The sequence below is a fragment of the Bacillus rossius genome, chromosome 1 (assembly GCF_032445375.1).
Source record: "Bacillus rossius redtenbacheri isolate Brsri chromosome 1, Brsri_v3, whole genome shotgun sequence".
Taxonomy (NCBI): domain Eukaryota; kingdom Metazoa; phylum Arthropoda; class Insecta; order Phasmatodea; family Bacillidae; genus Bacillus; species Bacillus rossius.
This window is the reverse complement of record NC_086330.1, coordinates 202709028-202726969: the sequence shown is the minus strand read 5'-3', so window position 1 is coordinate 202726969 and position 17942 is coordinate 202709028. Positions and strand designations below refer to the sequence as shown.

The following is a 17942-nucleotide window of genomic DNA, read 5'->3' as shown; positions in this document are numbered from 1 at the left end:
ACTAAAATTAAGTTTTAAAGTAGGGGTGCAACATTTATATGGGAAAAAAAAATTTTTTATGTGAAGTTATTCATAAAAACAAAACTCATTCATGGAAAGTACATTTATTTAAACGTGGAGTATACAAGAGCACGCCAAACAATTTAAATTAATAAGGCATGCAACAAAAACCTTTATTCAACTTTAAATAGAAAAACAATATCTGTGACCTGAATGCGAGCCTGAACAAACGCATAACTATCGTCGTAGTACACACCACGAAAGAGTGCGGGCCATCAAATGTAGTTAACTCGGCACACGACAGAGAGCACGCGTTGCATTTAATCGGCGAGATATCGATATTCGACTACGTGTGTGCGCTCTATAAGAGAAGCAACATAACCAAACATGAATGATGCCAGCGCTGACTACATTTTTAAAAATGGTATACTGCGGCGACGCAGATGAACAGATAAAAGTTACGACGTTTAAAAAGTCTTTAGAAGAAAATTTACACTTAAGACAACTTAATATTTACGTTAATTAAATAAGTATGAGGTAATTTCCGAATAAATATTATATTTCTACTTTAAAATAAATTGTTTTATACTGAAAAGATACCTACAGAAAGTGCTCAGAATCTAATAGTGGGAACAAAAACATCATGCAACGTTTACGCGAGAGGTTTTTTTATCCAAATTTTGACGCCCTAAAATATTGATGGGAACGATTCTGCGTGTGCGACGATTATGTGATAAAAGTGGGTACACTACAATAGTTTTAAATAAACACAATTGCGATAAGACTCAAGATATAATCATACATTAATGACCGAGTTGGAAATGACAGCAGAAAATAGTGCCTCTGCACCATATAAAAAATATTTACCCTATTTTTTTAAATACATGTGTGTTTACTTTGCTAACTGTTATAATGTGACAAGAAACAAAAGAGCCTTCTCTGACATTTCAGTGCGCATCAACAGCCTTCCTCTACTAAGATAAGGAAGGTGTGGTAAACCAAAACATCGCACGTGAGTCCATCTTACACAATCAGCAATGGTGTTAACTCATGCATTTCATCATTTGACCACACTCTTGGCCACTAAATCATGTCCCAGAATTAGAAACTGGTATTCTATAGATGGAGTCAATTGAAACAGGGGTCAATGCATATCACTTCACCCAGGCTATGACACCCATCAACTCAGATTTGCTTGAAACTTTTTTTAACTGGACCACCCATCAAGTTACTGAACAACCTAAATTTTTTTCGCTGTAGGATATATAGTTTCCGAGATAAAAATTTCCAAAGTTTTGGAAAATTGTATGTAAGCGACACTTTCAAGACACCACTTTTCAAAACTGTGTTATAGAAAAAAATTTGTAGCTCTATGTCTAACTTAAATATCATTACGAAATGTTTTCCACGTATGAATCAAAGTATGTAGATTTTAGAAAAAAATGTTTCATAAATCCTGCGTAACTCTTGACACACATTAAAATTTAATGTTTGATTAAGAAACAAATTTTTAAGTACAATTTCTTGGTTTTATTAAGTTGGTATTATTGTAGCTGGCATAGAAGATACCAAGTCAATTTTTTTTTTAAATTGAACCTAAAAGAATGATCTACAAGATTGTGAAAGAAAAATTATGGTAATTTGATGGCTTATATAGTTATTTTTACCTTAATTTATAATTTAACTCGTTCATTACAAAATTGAAAATACCTATTTTGAATTATTCATAGTTAATTATAAAATTGTTTAAATGTTTTAAGTTAAACATTTTTATCTGGAAGGAAGGCTATGTGTCCTGAGAAGGGATATATTGGGAGATATAGTCTATTCCATGTAAGGTTTCCAGATTGTGACATTTCTCTTCTGAGAAAGAAGCCTAGGACAGTTCCACTGTGTTTATCTTTAATCCCGCCCAGCTTCCTTGAAAAACCAGGCCTTTACAACCTGTTTACAGACACTTTTCTCAGAAGAGAAATGTCAAAATCTAGAAACCTTACTAGGAATAGACTATAGTGTGTATGTAAATGAAAACAGCTGACATAGGGTTCAGCAATCTGAATGCAGCAGATGATTCAGCATGGCAGATACTGGCATGAGTCATACCCCACTATCTAAAGAAAATGAGCTGATTCTTTATGACCCTCTTTCTTCTAGATAAAGGGTTCAGCTGGAGTGGCAAGCCATTGCTCAGTTGTTTGCTAACCACTGTTGAGTGAAGGTGCTGCACATTGCTGTGTTAAATTTTTAAGTTTATTAAAAAAGTGCTTGCAATATACCTGAGTGAAACTAGCTTTTAAAATGTCCCAAACTGAACAGCATATAGAACAGTGTAGAATAGGAAAAGTAAATATAACAGAGTATCGCAAGAAGAGTTACACACATGTGGTTAATCATATAAACATTGAGACAATAAGTGCTTCAGAAAAAGAACTTTTGGCTGTGAGGAGTGGGTACTTATACTTACTGTCTGTGAGCATCATAAAATATACTACCTGAAAAAATTTGAAACTTACCAGACAAGTTGTTTTGATCCTTTTAAGTGCCATAAGAAAAAAATTACAAAATCATCAAGGACTGTGACATCTGACTTTTCAGAAAAAAATCAATGAAATTCCAATGCTTGTGAAATCAGTTTCTGGGCAAAAAATATATGATGCATGTAGAGACAGAGTACAGAAACATCCATATTTTAAAAATGAATATTACCAAGAGGTGGATTCAGATAGTGACAGTAATCACAGTATTAGAAATTTACAAACATCAATTTCAAAAGAGGAGACATTAGAAACAATTATTAATACATCATTGGCAGAATTAGGAGAGTCTCCATTGAAACTTCATTCCATTTAATCACACAGAAAACCTGCATATGCAAAAAGAAAGGTTGAGTCAGCATATTCCACTTTAAAAAGTAAAGTTTGCAGAGTTATGGGAACAGAATTGTCTCCATCTGTTAAGAACATCAAAAAACTGCCAAAAGATATAGAACAAAAAGTGAATGATATGGATGTGCTTGTAGGTTTACTTAAAGAAAAACTAGGAACTCCTATCACGCGGCGAGAAAAGATACAACTTTTAACTTGCTCCTGCTTCATGGAGCAAGAAAAAAGTCATGGAACAGTTCCATGTGAGTGAGTATGCTGTTCGTCAAGCAAGAAACCTTCTGTAAGATAAAGGACTTATGGCTTTACCCGAGCCAAGAAAAGGAAAAACACTAGATAAACACACACTTGAAACAGTGAAAAACTTTTACCAAAGTGGCGAATATTGGTGAATCATGCCAGGCAAAAAGGACACTGTTAGTATGTCGAAAAATGTACATGCACAAAAGATATTAATACTTATAAATTTCAGCGAACTGTATTCTGCTTTCAAATTTTAATATCCCAACATTAAAGTTGGTATTTCGAAATTCTGCATGTTGCCCCCAAAATGGTGTGTTTTAGCAGGGTCTTCTGGCACACATTCTGTTTGTGTTTGCACAATCCATCAAAATGTAATTCTTATGCTTCATGCTTTTCATATAGAAGAGACATACCAGGATTTGATTGGTTATTTAGTGTGTTCTAAAGATAACAGAGACTGCATGCTATGACACTGCTGTCAATGTCCATCAAATGAAAACTTGAATAGTTTTCTACTTGAAAAATTTGAGGAGTGGGACCCTGAAGATGAAGTCTCATATAATTCATGGGTGTCGACAGACAGGACACAACAGGTGAAATTCACAGTGACATTTGATGAATATGTAACAACTTTAATTGAGAAACTACAGATACTTGTGCCCCATGCATTTATAACTAAAGCCCAGGCAAATTTTTTAAAGAAATTTAAAGTGGAACTTGAACTGGATACAGCTGTAATTCTCCTAGACTTTAGTGAAAACTACACGTGTATCATTCAAGATGCAGCATAATGGTATCACTGGACAAATGCTAGTTGTTCACTACACCCAGTTGTACTTTACACACGTGTCCAACAATCAGAAGACCTACTCGTCTCAAGTATCTGCATCTTGTCTGATGATTTGGAGCATGATGTAGCATTTGTGTATGAAACACAAAAAATAATTACTCAGTATATAAAGAAAATGTTTCCAATAGTAAAAAATGTACTTTACTTTAGTGATGGATGTGCTGCATAGTACAAAAACTGCAAAAACTTTCTCAATCTCTGCCACCATAGCCACAACTTTGCATTAACTGCTTCATGGGCATTTTTTGCTAATAGTCATGGCAAATCACCTTGTGATGGTTTCAGAATTTTAAACAAGATGTTGAAAACACAATTATTACTCTTGTCAGTGGTTTCATCTGCGAGTATGACCACATCTTGCCCCAAGAGCTGCTGCTTGATTTCCACTTCTTTTTTCTCTCTAAGTAGGGGAATATACTTTTTCCTCATCCAATCCGCTGTTGGAAGATCACCAGCACCACTTACATGCTTCTGCATCCATGCAGTCAGCTTGCTGTTGTCAAGTTTCTCAAGAGGAATACCTGCAGCTACAAAGGCTTCAACAGTTTCGAGAACAAAATCTTCCTTTCGTTTTTTTGCGCATATTTGAGCCACTCCTGCTTCTGGGATAGAAAGCTGTCGTTTCAAAGTGCATGGGGATCGTTTAGCTTTTACATGTTTGTCGCTAATTATGTGCTTGTTTACCGTGTCCTTACGTTCATGCTCCAAACGGCAATTACAATATTTACAGAAAAGTATTTTTCCGTCACTGACATATAATCCCTCATTCTTAAACTCGTCAGCACGTGATGCCGCAGTAGCTTTATTTTTCGGCATGATTAAGAAATTTAGCTTTCATTTATGCACGTCATTTGTAAAAAAAGCCCGGAGGTACCAAAAACTAGTATTTACTGAAGTTGTAGCGAAAAAATAAACCGCGGGAAGCCTACTTTTTACAGGCGAGAGAGCCTTATACCCGAAGTAAAAGGTTAGGTTATGTCAGGTCAGTGAAATAAATGTTTTTATTTATTTTCCGGAAGGGTTGGGTAGGTAAGCGTTATTTAAAATATTTAATGACCGTAAAATAAATAAATCCTTGCAATATAGTGCTTTTTCATTAGCGATCGAAAACTTCGATTATGTTACGATTTTGGCTCTCTCGCCTGTGAAGTGTGAAATGAAAATGAAGGCTGCACGGTAAACGGGTAAACTGCTTATTCAACAAGCACACAAAATTGCGTTACAGTGAATTTTCATTAAATATCAAGTGATCATTAAATATCAATATTCGCTTTTATTTTATTTTCATACGTATTTATTTAATGAATGCAGTTTTTGTTCACGTGTATTTTTCAAAGGATACAGCAAACAAGGCGCTGAGATTTTTCACGTTGTTGTGTTTGTTAACTTGTTAATTTTAGTTTACGATCGTCAGTTGTTAATATTACGTGATCTCTAGTGGCTAGATGCGTTTAAAAACCCTAACCTAACTCCGATAACGATCTTTTTTTTGTTCGTGAAATCGTCAATTTTTGTGATATCTTGTAATTTTTTAAGATGAATAATTAACGCATTAAATAACCACCACACTGCAGTTGGATGACGACCATTTCTTCTACAAACAGATACGGAATTTTTGTCAATCAACCAATAGTCGGTAGTTAACGATTTAAATCAATATTGAGGTGTTTATTTGTGGTTAGAAAACATTTCACATTTTTCGCGGTTTGGGATGAATTTCGCGCGAAAATTCGCGATTTCGCATAAAACCATATAATCTTGGCTCTATTAATCGAACATTAAATTTTAATGTATGTCAAGAGTTACGCAGGATTTATGAAACATTTTTTTCTAAAATCTACATACTTTGTTTCATATGTGGAAAAAATTTCGTAATGATATTTAAGTGGTGTCTTGAAAGTGTCGCTTACATACAATTTTCCAAAACTTTGGAAATTTTTATCTCGGAAACTATATATCTTACCGCGAAAAAAATTTAGGTTGTTCAGTAACTTGATGGGTGATCCAGTTAAAAAAAGTTTCAAGCAAATCTAAGTTGGTGGGTGTCATTCCACACTAGAGTTAAGTGATCTGATATGGAATGACCCACAGGCTATTACCCTCATGGCCTAATTTTCTTTTATTTTAATTTTTTTGTTTAACATTATGATAGTGTTGTGATTGAAAATTAATGTATCAATTTGTTGCTTAAGCTACAAATATTAGAAAATTTTAATATAGATCTAAGTTTAAAGGTACATTAAAATGCATGGCTGAAGAGACTTAGATGCTCAGTGTCTTATTTACGGCATAGATGACTAAAAAATTATATTTTTCCCGACATTATATCAAAGTGGTTGAGATTCCATTACATATACATGAATGTCCTGCTTCAAAACACGGAAACAGGCAAATATTTTTTTTACCCAAGCATTAAATTGTGTTTGCAACTAACATTTCAATCAAAACACTCCTCCCATCAAAATCAAATTACAGTACTAATTATATGACTAAATACATTTATATAATAATTTTTAATTATTTTTGAGAATGAAAATATTAAAATAAAAATACAATGTAAAAAAAATTGCAAGCCACATTATGGACCCATCAAAGTGTCTATAAATACCTACTGAACCAATTTCAAGACTTTTTCAGGACCTTTTAATAACATTTAATATCACAGGATCATTTTTTTTATTTATAACAACAGCCCAAAAATTGCAATTGCATTGCAATATAAAGCTATAAATTAACCTCCATTTTTACATTATATCAAAATCATTTGGTCCCATAAAATAAACTTGTAAGTACTGTACCAACATTATTTTTTATTAACACTTGCAAAAAAGAAGTAAATAGTAGAAATATATCACAATGTACATGCATACTTTTATTTCCAGCTTTCAAAAAATTAAGGATAATTATATAACAGCACGATAAAACAAATTTCCATAACTTAAAAACCAAAAAAATGATTAAAAATATGGACCTCTATCTATAAGCTATAATATTTGCAGATACCTTCCAAGGGGAGGCAGCGGAGCCACGCTGGCGCCGCCTGGCCAGCGCGTCGCGCAGCTCGTCGATGCCTGCTTCACGGCACTTCTCGCGCCACAGCAGGTTGTCCTCGGCGAGGAAGCGCCAGCTGCGGCAGGTCTGTGCCGCACGCAGCAGGTCCCGTGGCTCCAGGAACGACAGCACGTACAGTGCCAGCTGCCACACACGTCACACTCGCTTCATCCATACCAACACTTCACATGTGATTTAATCAGTTTTTGTTATGTAACTTTGAAACAAACCTCAAATTCTAGATCTTGTACATACAAAGACTGCTATGAGAAAAAGTTTCAATATTTCTTTTTCTTTCATATTTTTAATATGCGAAGTTAAGTATTGTTTATCAGAAATTCCACCCGTTAATCTGAAAGACACGTCCGTGTGTGTTTTTAAGGGCACAGTTCAGAGACTAAAAATGAATAGAATAATTCTAGGGTTATCTGCCTTCCCACAAACTGGAGCTGAAATTTGGCATTCCGGTTTTGTTAATGTGTAACCTTGATGTACAGAGACTGTGCAACGGTACCAGGCTGCACATCACAGAGAAGGTAACTATTCTTCCTGAAGCAACTAAAGGAGAGAGCATGTTGATTTCCTGCATCCCAATAACTCCCATTAATTGCCATTTCAATTTAAGAGACTGTATTTACACTAAGTTAGTACTTAGAAAGATAATACCTCCCACGGCCAAACAGTGGAAGTAACAGTTGCAATAAAACCAAGATTTCACATTAAATAACACAGGGCCAACATATCACTTAAAGTTTGTTTGATCTTCATGCTTCTCGCATAATCCTCATTTTGCCAGTCAATGATCACCCTGATTAAAATAAAATTATCTTAAAATAGTTCCATCAACTGACAGCAATGAGGCTCACACTCCACGTCCCTTTTTTAGTGCTCAAATAAATTATTTTATCACATTATGTTATCTTTAACTGCAAGAGCAAATATTAGTCTTATAAATAAGCAGCAATAGAAGATTTCACATTTTCAAATAGATAAACAGTAGGCAATTAGAGCAAAATTTGAAATACAACCTGAACCAAGCCCTTAAATAAGCAGCCATAATTAAGTCTTTGATTGCAGTCTTTGGCGGAGTTCACATATTGACTGTAGCTGCGAAGAGAATGGTTTTAGCAAACTTTAGTACCATATTTTACTGCATAATTGTCACAAATTTTATACTAAAATCAAGTTTGCAAAGTAAGGGTGCGATGTTTATGCAAAAAAATACTTTTTATTAGGTAAAATTATTCCTAAAAACAAAACCCTATAACGTTTCGTTACATACAAAAATAAAAAGATGTTCCGCCAATTTTAGTTTTTGTTTTATTTTTTCACAATAGAATGCACAGACGAATCCAAACATTTCCAAAAGAGGTTGCTCAATCATTCCACATACATCTGCCCGTCGAAAAATGCTTGTAGTTCGCGTGATGAGAATTAACGAAAAAATAGCGTCCTTCAGTAATGTTTTACTGCAAGTACACGAAGTCAGTGCGGCCTCAAACGTGACCGAACCAACGAAAATGAACTTCGCCCCGAGCCAAATGCCGACAAAGGTGGCCGCAATTTCTAATTTATGTCCGAATGAAATATAAAAAAAATTAGGTTAACTTAATAATCTGTCTGGCTCTGACCACCAACGTTAAATTATTTATTAGCAAATTACTTCATAATTTGGCGAGAAGCCACCGAACGCGACCTACTGGTGCAGCAATCGGCAGACGACTGGTGAACTCTTGCCACTGTCTCCTCCACGCAGGAAGGAGAAGTCACATGACCTCACCGACCAATCACACGCACGCTTCATTCACACTTACAGATACAAGCCAATAGGAACACAGAACACATATTGAAAACAGTTTTCTCTCCATAGAGCCAGGGACTTTACATTCTCGTTCTCTCTCCCACACCGTGAGACAGCAGTTATCACCCAGTTCCCACGACCAGTGGGGAATCCCAGCTTTTATCTCGGTTAGCGGGGAATCACAGTTTCTTTCTCACTCCCACTTACAGGCCTCTCATGCCTCTCTTTTTAACCATCCCATCAGACACAGTCCCGTGTTCTAGAATCATTCCACACGTTCATGAACATTACAAACAGCAATTATAATACAAATTACTTTACAAAGTTAAACTTATTTAGAAAAAACCTGAAAAAGTAGGCCAAAACCGGCAAAAATCTAGTACAGCGACTTCTTTGTGAAAAATTACATAAAAAATAGTAATGATTTAAAATGTCTATTATAATACAAAATACCTTCTTAAAACACATAGCAAGTGAAATATCAACCCTTAAATACATAAAAACAGCAAAATATCGTTAGAAAGACTTTTTAAGAAATATTTACATGCATAAAAAATAGTTTAAAAGAAAAATATTTAGCTAGGAGGGCAGGGTTCTTTCAACGTTACAACCCATTCATGGAAAGTACGTTTATTTAAGAAGTAGAGTATACAAAAGCACCCCAAACAATTAAAATTAATAAGTCATGCAACAAAAATGTTTCTTCAACTTTAAATAGAAAAAAAATCTGTGAACCGAATGCCAGCCTGAACTAACGCATAACTATCGTCGTAGTACACACCACGAAAGAGTGCAGACCATCAAATGTAGTTAACTTGGTTCTCGACAGACAAAGAGTGCGCGTTGTATGCAATTGGCAAGATATAAATATTGATATTCAACTACGTGTGCGCGCTCTATAAGGGAAATAACATAACCAAACATGAATGATGCCAACTAGCGCTGGCTACATTTTTATAAGCGGTACACCGCGGCGACGCAGACGAACAGATGAAGGTTATGTTATAACGTTAAAAAACATCTTTAAAAGAGAATTTACACATCAGGCAACTTTGTATTTCCGTTAATTAAATAAGTGGTAATGTCCGAATAAATATTACACATCTAGTTTAAAATACATAGTTTTATATGGGAAAAAAATACCTACACAAAGCACTCTGAATCTAATAGGCATGTGCCAAGGTCTCTTTTTAAATGCGAGGCAAAGTCAAAGCGAATCTTATATTGTGCGAAGGAATGTCGAAGAATTTGAAATAACATAATTTTTAATGCAAAAAAATTGTTACATAATTAGTGATGGGTCGAATCCCATTTTTCCCGAATTTGAATCTTGAATTCGAATCCCAAACAGTACCTCGAATCCACCCCTCGAATCCGAATCCAGATCTCAAGGGTTAATTATAAAATAATTTATAAGTTAAGAGAAAAAATTAAACATTATGCAGAATTATTTAACACTTTAAATTTTTATTTAAAAAAACAAGGATTTTGACACGGTCTGGATCAAGACGATTCCGTTTTTGGTCACATATGTTTCCTGCAGTGCTGAACAAACGTTCAGAGAACACTGTCGCAGGTGGTGAACACAAATATTTTTTGGACAGTTTATGTAGCCTGGGTGAACACGCAGACTGAGTTTTCCAGTATTCGAGGATGTTTATTTCTGGGTTAACTGTAGGATCACGTAAGAATCTGGTCACTTTATTGATTGCTGTAGAATCCGACTTGGTGGATTTAAAGCATTCAGGCATTATCTGTGAGTACAGTGATTCATGTATCCACGGAAATCGGAAAACGAAATTCAACATCCGACGGAACAATATTTTGTAGTTACCAACTTGAAATTTTGTTTAAAGTCCCAAATGAAGATAAACACTTTCCTGAAATATTTAATGGAAACTGAAAGGCGCCATCTTGGCTTCAATGGTTTTAGGCCATAAGAAATATTGTCGTGCATCTTTTAAAATTAAGCCTTACTAAAGTATAGTGATTAATATGCCCAAAGTTAAAAACGATGGGTGTTTTCTCTAGTTTACCCATTAAAATTCTTTATATTAATATTAGTTATTTTTTGTGTTGCTCAAAATGATTGGCTAACAATTTCATTGGCTGGCCATCATGGAATTCTCAGATAATACATATTTTAACGTTGGTAATCTACACAAACCAAACTTTGTCCTAAAAAATTCATAAATAGAACGTGTATCAGAATATTTAAAATTGTGAGGCCACTTGCGCGGCCTCAGTCTCCCTGGATTTAATTATTTTTATATTGTATAAAGTTAATTTATTTTTATTACACTGTTTCAGTATTATGTGTATATTTATTTTTAAATACATTTTTATAAGCGCTTCTAGCTTTTCTTTAATTAACTTGGCCGCCATCATATAGAGTGAAGTAGTGTGCACACTCTAAACCTAAAAATATTTTACATTGGTATCAGAATTTTTACGAATGTTCTTACATTATTCAGTGGTGAATTGTAATATTTATTCATTGTAATATTTTATTATACTTTGTTTATTTTACGTTAATTATTCTTACTGTGTAGCGGTACTTACAAAAATTAACGAAAAACTATCTAGTGGAGTGAGGGGTGGTAAAGAGGAGGGGGCGTGACTTCAGGTGACGTGACGAGTGGATTCCACTCCCAGCTGATTGCGCGGACTGTGTGTGTTTGACCGCCGGCGGCGACGGAGCTGTTTTTTTGTGACACTGCTTATGAAGTATGCAGTGTTAGCCCGTGCGAACTCGGATCCCAGCCATGGGGGACTTGCCTTTTGTTTCGTTACGTGAACGAGAGTTAACAGCAATAGTCTGTAATCATCGAAAATTGCTTAGGTTTGCTGCACTCAATGTTATTTAAATAAATTTTAAGAAAAGTGGAATTTCGCACGACTCGTCGATTTGGACGGTAATTGTTTGTTATCACTACTTCAATTCTTGAACGGTAATGCCATGGCTAGTTTCGCAAATAATAAAACGCGGTGTTACACGACCGCGTTGGTGTGGGGCAAGTGGACAAGCCACAGGAGCATTGTGCTGCTAGTGGCGCAATAGTGAGTGGGGTTATGCCTGGCCCCGATAGTCTACTGCATCAAAGGTATGCTTCAGCACCAAGTAAGTGACACCACTGGATTTTAGTACTTTATTTTCCCCACTGGTATGAAGCATAGTTTAGAGAAGATGTGTTTTTGAAAACATAGTGCGGCGACTGGATTTAGAGTTGTGGAATATAATGCCTGAAGGACTCATAATTTTTATCCCCCCCCCCTCCTCCGTAAGAGACTTATGGGACTTTGGTTTAGAATTTATTTTTCTGTAATTTTTGTCTGTAACCAAATGTTGTTTGTCTGTCAATTCAATTATAGCAATTTAAAAAGCCACCTAGTGTTTACCTTATAAGGCCCATTCCTTTTTTTTGGTATGAGTATACATTGTTTGGAAAGAATTTAAGTTTCAGGATCATTGGTTTGTTTAACTCATTATTGTGCCTATCACTGTAGAGATTCCGGGATTGTCGTTAAATTTAGTTGAGTATGCTAGTACAGCTTTTTGCGCACTTGCCAATAGTTAAGTCAGTCTATACGCGTCTTTTAAGCTTAAATCCATTAGAAAGTCAGGATGTTGTTAGCGATGCGTACACGGGACTGGCGTGGTGAGTGCGGACGTGTACAACTACCCCGGCATAAGGGGAGTTGGCCACAATTTAATCGCGATTAAAATAATAATTGTATAATGTATTAATTTATGCCATTCATTATTTCATTGTTATTACTACATGTGCGACCGTAACTTGTGATGAAAGTCAGCATTATTGTTGTATTACTAAGTAACAGATTTCTCGGTAAAGTTATTAAAAAAAACAAGATTCATATTACTAGTCTAGATCCTAAATATGCTTTATTTTATTTTTTAGCATATTCTGAGAATACATATGTGATTTATGCCTTATTTAATGCCAATGTAGCGACAATGCATCCATGTTCATGAATATAGCGACAATGCATCCATGTTCATGAATATAAAGTAAGATTCCCAAATCAGTACAGGCTTCATAATTTTTTTATATAATAACAAATTCAAAGTACAATACAGTAGAACCTCGTTAATCCGTGCTGCGCTAATTCGGGAATCGGATAATCCGGGACGATTTAAAAGAGAAGAAAAAAAAGATAAGTAAAAATTGTCAGCGCTTAAAATTAACATCACGCTGGCCGGCGGCCGGCAAACACTGCAAGCCATCACGTGGGCCACCAAACTCTGCAGCTGTTTGTACCGAACCCTTTGTGTCGCCCCCCTTTCAGCTGTCACATTTGTCACTCTTTAAACTTGAGGGGGATGTCCTGACTTCTGCTTCCGCACAATCTAATCTTTCTCTCTTCGGCTGTTGTAAATGACCGTGAACTAATGGCTAGGCAGTGCTGTATTTTTTTAAGCCGAGACACAAATTCGAAGACGGCGGGCCCTTACCGTGAACGGATTTTCCTGGTTTAATTTTTTTTTTACAGGATTTCAATTATCCGGGCATCGGCGGGTCCCAATTAACACGAATAATGGGGATTTTACTATTTTTTATCCATCTGCTGCCAAGGCGCAGTAAGCCTCGGGAGATGTTACGTCACATGACCTTGGCCTTAACCCAGCTGCACGCCGGTGTCTGAGAAGCTTGACAAGACCTTCCGGGCTTTTAATCACTAGTCCGTGAAATTCGGTAATCCGTGATTATCTCGGTCCCGACCATCACATATTAACAAGGTTCTACTGTACCTCAATAGGATGTGTTCCAAGGAAAATGTAAACAGGCCAAGTAAATTGTAAGCATTTAAGTTTTTAAAGTACCGGTACTACATTTACATCAATATTTTTCCTTAAATCCCGAATCTTTTCCCTCAAATTTCGAATCTTTCGAATACTGGAGATTCGGTGGGATTCGAGGATTCCCGGCCCATCCCTATCATCATGATTATATAGACTAAAGCAAATTCCATTGTACCAAACATCTTCAAAAAATTATGTATACTACATTAGTACTGTTAAATGTCTTGATCCTCAGGAAAAATAAGAACTTTTCATTTATTTAAAATTTGTAAAATTCATTCATCTGGTTTTCTTTAGTAAAGTAAAATGGTTTTAACACATGAAATGAGAAAAATTAAGCATCCATTAAACAATTTAAAAAATTAAAGTATTGCCATGAAACAAAATAGGACATGAGAGCATAAAAACAATGTTGAGAAGTTGAGAAGTTAACATTTAAAACATACAGAAAGAAATGGTAGTATACTAGTATATACTAAGTTATTAAGTTGAATTTTTTTGACTTCTTGCATTATTATTTTCGTGATCAGTAGAAAACTGTAAAACAGCCTGCTTCTAATTATAATTATTCCAGCATTATAACTTACTCAAAGTGTTTGACAACAAACAATATTCTTATACAATCAACAAATCAACATGAAATACAAGAATTGCTTAAACAAACAGTTGCTTAAACACAAAAGACATGACAGTATATGGGAATGTGTGTAAAAAATATCATTATTTTCATTTACCCTATTAAAAGTACTTAAAATTGTCATGAAGGAAAACTTGTTGTCGAACATGTTCAGGAAGCAGATTGTGACGCCTCTGAGTAACAACATTTCCAGCTGTGGAAAACAATCTTTCACTGCTGACTTGGGTTGCAGGTATCGCTAGGTATTTTAAGGCCACCTTTGACACATTCGGATAGATCATTTTGTTTTCATTCCACCATAGCAGTGACTTACTCTTTCTATCGATGCACTTGTCATTTAAGTATTTTGTCAGTTCATCCACACAGTCACCACAACTGGACTGTTTGTTGGTCAGTTCTTCAAACGCAGACCAGAGAGCAGAGGAGCTGCTGCTTGTTGACAGCTTGCAAACTCTTAATGTCTATGTTCATTTTATTTAACTCCCTCTCTAAAGTAGCTACAGCAATGCCAGGGTATGAAAAAATCCTGATTTTTTTAAAAAAATCAAAAAAATCAGATTTTTTTGATTAAAATCGGGTTTTTTTGATTAAAATCAGATTTTTTTGATTAAAATTTAAAAAATTGTAATCTGTGTAATATACAGTACATTTTCATGACTTTTCATGACTTGACTTTGCTCTACAGTACAATTAATAACAGATTAATTCATTTTGTAAAGACAACTAGCATAATTTTCTTTCTTTGAAATAACCACATTTTACATTGCATAATGTTTTAAGGAAACATTAATGATGTCACTTTATGAAAATTTTTAGTACAGTAACATAGTTAACATTAGTAAAAAAAAAAATGTCTTATAGAAAATAACTACATCATTGAAAATATATAATATTTTAATGTAACTTTGTCACTTCTGTCATCGCTTATAGTCTTATAGTACAATTGTTCTAAATAAAGTAATTTAAATCAAAACCACAATTTCCTTTTGTTCTTCTCAGAATTGCACACATTCGAGAGTATTCAAAGTAATACTTCTACATAAAATATTACTTATTAAAAATTTTAAACAAAAATACAAGTTTTGCAGCTTTTTCTGTACCCATTCGATTTCTTAATGTTGACTGAACCAAACCAGACATACCAAAGAACTGAAAATTTCCTTCCTACAGTTCTAAAATTAGCATTTGACATTGTTGGAAGACAAACCTGTTGCCAAAGAGATATGACTGACACACACACACAACACAAACACATGAGGTAGAGGAGAGAAGAGAGAAAATGAGATGGCATTTAAAGTTACATTCCACCCACCTATATTTAATGTGTTTCAAAATAACCATAAATACATTGTAGAAGAAATTAAGTACTATTCAATTTTCATTCTATCTTTGCAGCAATCAATTTTTATGTAAGTAGGCATGCTTACTTGGTTTAAACAATACAGTATAGGAAATATTAACGTTCATATTATCATATTATAAATTTATTTTATTCACTGATTTAAAAAAAAATCACATGATTTAAATCATGAGATTTAAAAAAAAAATCACATGATTTAAATCATGATTAAAATCACAATTTATATCATGCTGATTAAAATCAACATACCCTGAGTCAGCAACCACTTTGCCAACCAAAGTACCTCGGAATCTTGGGTCCACAAGTAATTGAATCTTCATTATAAATGCCGAATTTGGATTTTACTGCTTTCAGCAAATTCCTTACAAACATGATTCCTTCAGTTTTATCCCGAATGCAGCGTGTCAGATGTGACTCTAAGCAGTGCAAAATTGGTATTACCATGCTTGAAGTGGGATAGTTTTCCCCACTTATCTCTTCTGTTGCCTCTACAAGAGGTTGCAGAATCTCTACAAGGCCGCTCATATGTCTCCATTCCTGTTAGCATATGCACATCACTGGTGTTTTGGGGACTGGCCATTTCAGCATTCAGTGCACTTTGCATTTCCAGAAGCCTTTTTAACATTAAATATTCACTTCACCACCTCGTGTCAACATATTGAATAACTTCAAGTTTAGGCAAATCAAATTTTTTCTGCATGGCATGGAGAGACTGTCTAGCTGTACTGCTCCGCCTGTAATGGCTTACTATCGCCTTGCACTCTGTTAGCAACATTGCAACTCCTACTGTTTCTTTTTTTGCATCATTGATAGCAATTTGCAAGGTGTGGGCAAAACACTGTACAGGCAAAAATGAACGAGTGGCGGCACTTCTGAAATTGGCTCCATTGTCTGTTACACAATATATTGGAATGGTTGAATTTTGCACAGGTATGTCCCAGTCTTCCAGTGTCTGACACAAAGCTGCACTAATGTTCGCACTAGTGTTGGATTCATTCATGAGGATAATGTCCATGGTAAAGGAATTACTGACAAATTGTGGGGTGATGTAGTGGCAAGTTATGCTCACGTACTTGTCAACAGCTGTAGATGTCCAACCATCAGAGGTAATGCTAAGCGACTGTAGTGATGGGTAGTCTGTTTTCAGCATTACCTTCATTTTTTCCTGCATTTCTTCAAAAAGAGCAGGAACGTAATTGTTCGAGAATGTGGTCCGACTGGGGATTTGGTAATTTGGTGAAACATGAGGATTTGCCATAAGGTCAGCAAAGTCCTTCTCTTCGACAAAACTGTACGAGAGAAGTCCTCTTAAAGCATTAAACAAATATATTTTGTTATTGACTTGGCCCTCTGATCATTAGAAGAAAATTTCATTCTTTTTGAAAAAACATTTTCAAGTGTCTGTTGTTTGTGTTTCATTTCTCTCGTTTTTGGAGCAGAGTTCTTCAATTCAGAAACTTTTTCTTCCACATAACTTTTCCATTCTTGTTCGTGCTTCTTCAAATGACAAATGAGTGTAGTTGTTGTTGCTGCAACAATATGTCATTTTACTTTACTTTCCTACCAATACATTGTATTTTTCAAATCAAATTATTTAAATACATAATTTAATACATTACTAAATCTCTAATGAAAAACAATTAATTTTTCTCAAATATATGAAAATTAAATGCCCCCCTGCCCCTCCAACAGATAATTGATTTTAATCACTGTGATAATTTTAAGCATTATTACTAAATGTGTTTACAACCGATTAACTTTACACAATGTTTTTAAATTCTTAAAATGTGAATTATTGTTATTATTTTTATAATTATTACCGTACTTACATCTTGGAGTGGACAGCACTTTCTTGCACACTTTGCATGTGCTTGAATTGTGATCACTGCTTCTATCAAAATAATAATATATAACATTCATGTTTGGCATGCTGCAATTTAAAACGAAAAAATACACCCTGCTCCCTACTATCGCGTTTGCAAAATTTTAACAGATGATACATAGGCACACGCGCTCATCGATGATAGTTTTTTTCTCCCCATGTACGATCATGCGTGCATTAGAGAAAGAACAGTTATCTTGGCGCATGCCCAGTGTGCAGCGCGTGCTTCATTTGTCGCATTCTCTTTACCTTATGGGTGGCGACTGAACTTTTATTGATCGACAAACGTAAACAAACATGGCGTTCCCGCATTCCTAAATGGTTCGTTACGTTTCTAACCATCGTAACATATGAATCATTTTATGCGCTCTATCAAAATTAGGGTGATTGCCATTTTGTGGTAATCTCTGTAAA

General features: G+C 35.0%; 1 protein-coding gene across 5 annotated transcripts in view; it reads right to left on the bottom strand.

Moving 5' to 3' along the window:
* The window catches only part of LOC134527244 (F-box/WD repeat-containing protein 7-like), a 280392-nt gene that overhangs the window by 193695 nt on the left and 68755 nt on the right, over window positions 1-17942 (bottom strand). For all 5 annotated transcript variants that reach the window (XM_063359747.1, XM_063359745.1, XM_063359748.1 and 2 more), the window contains one exon: window positions 6979-7170. In XM_063359747.1, coding sequence (XP_063215817.1) covers window positions 6979-7170 — 192 coding nt within the window. The remainder of the gene's footprint in view (window positions 1-6978; window positions 7171-17942) is intronic.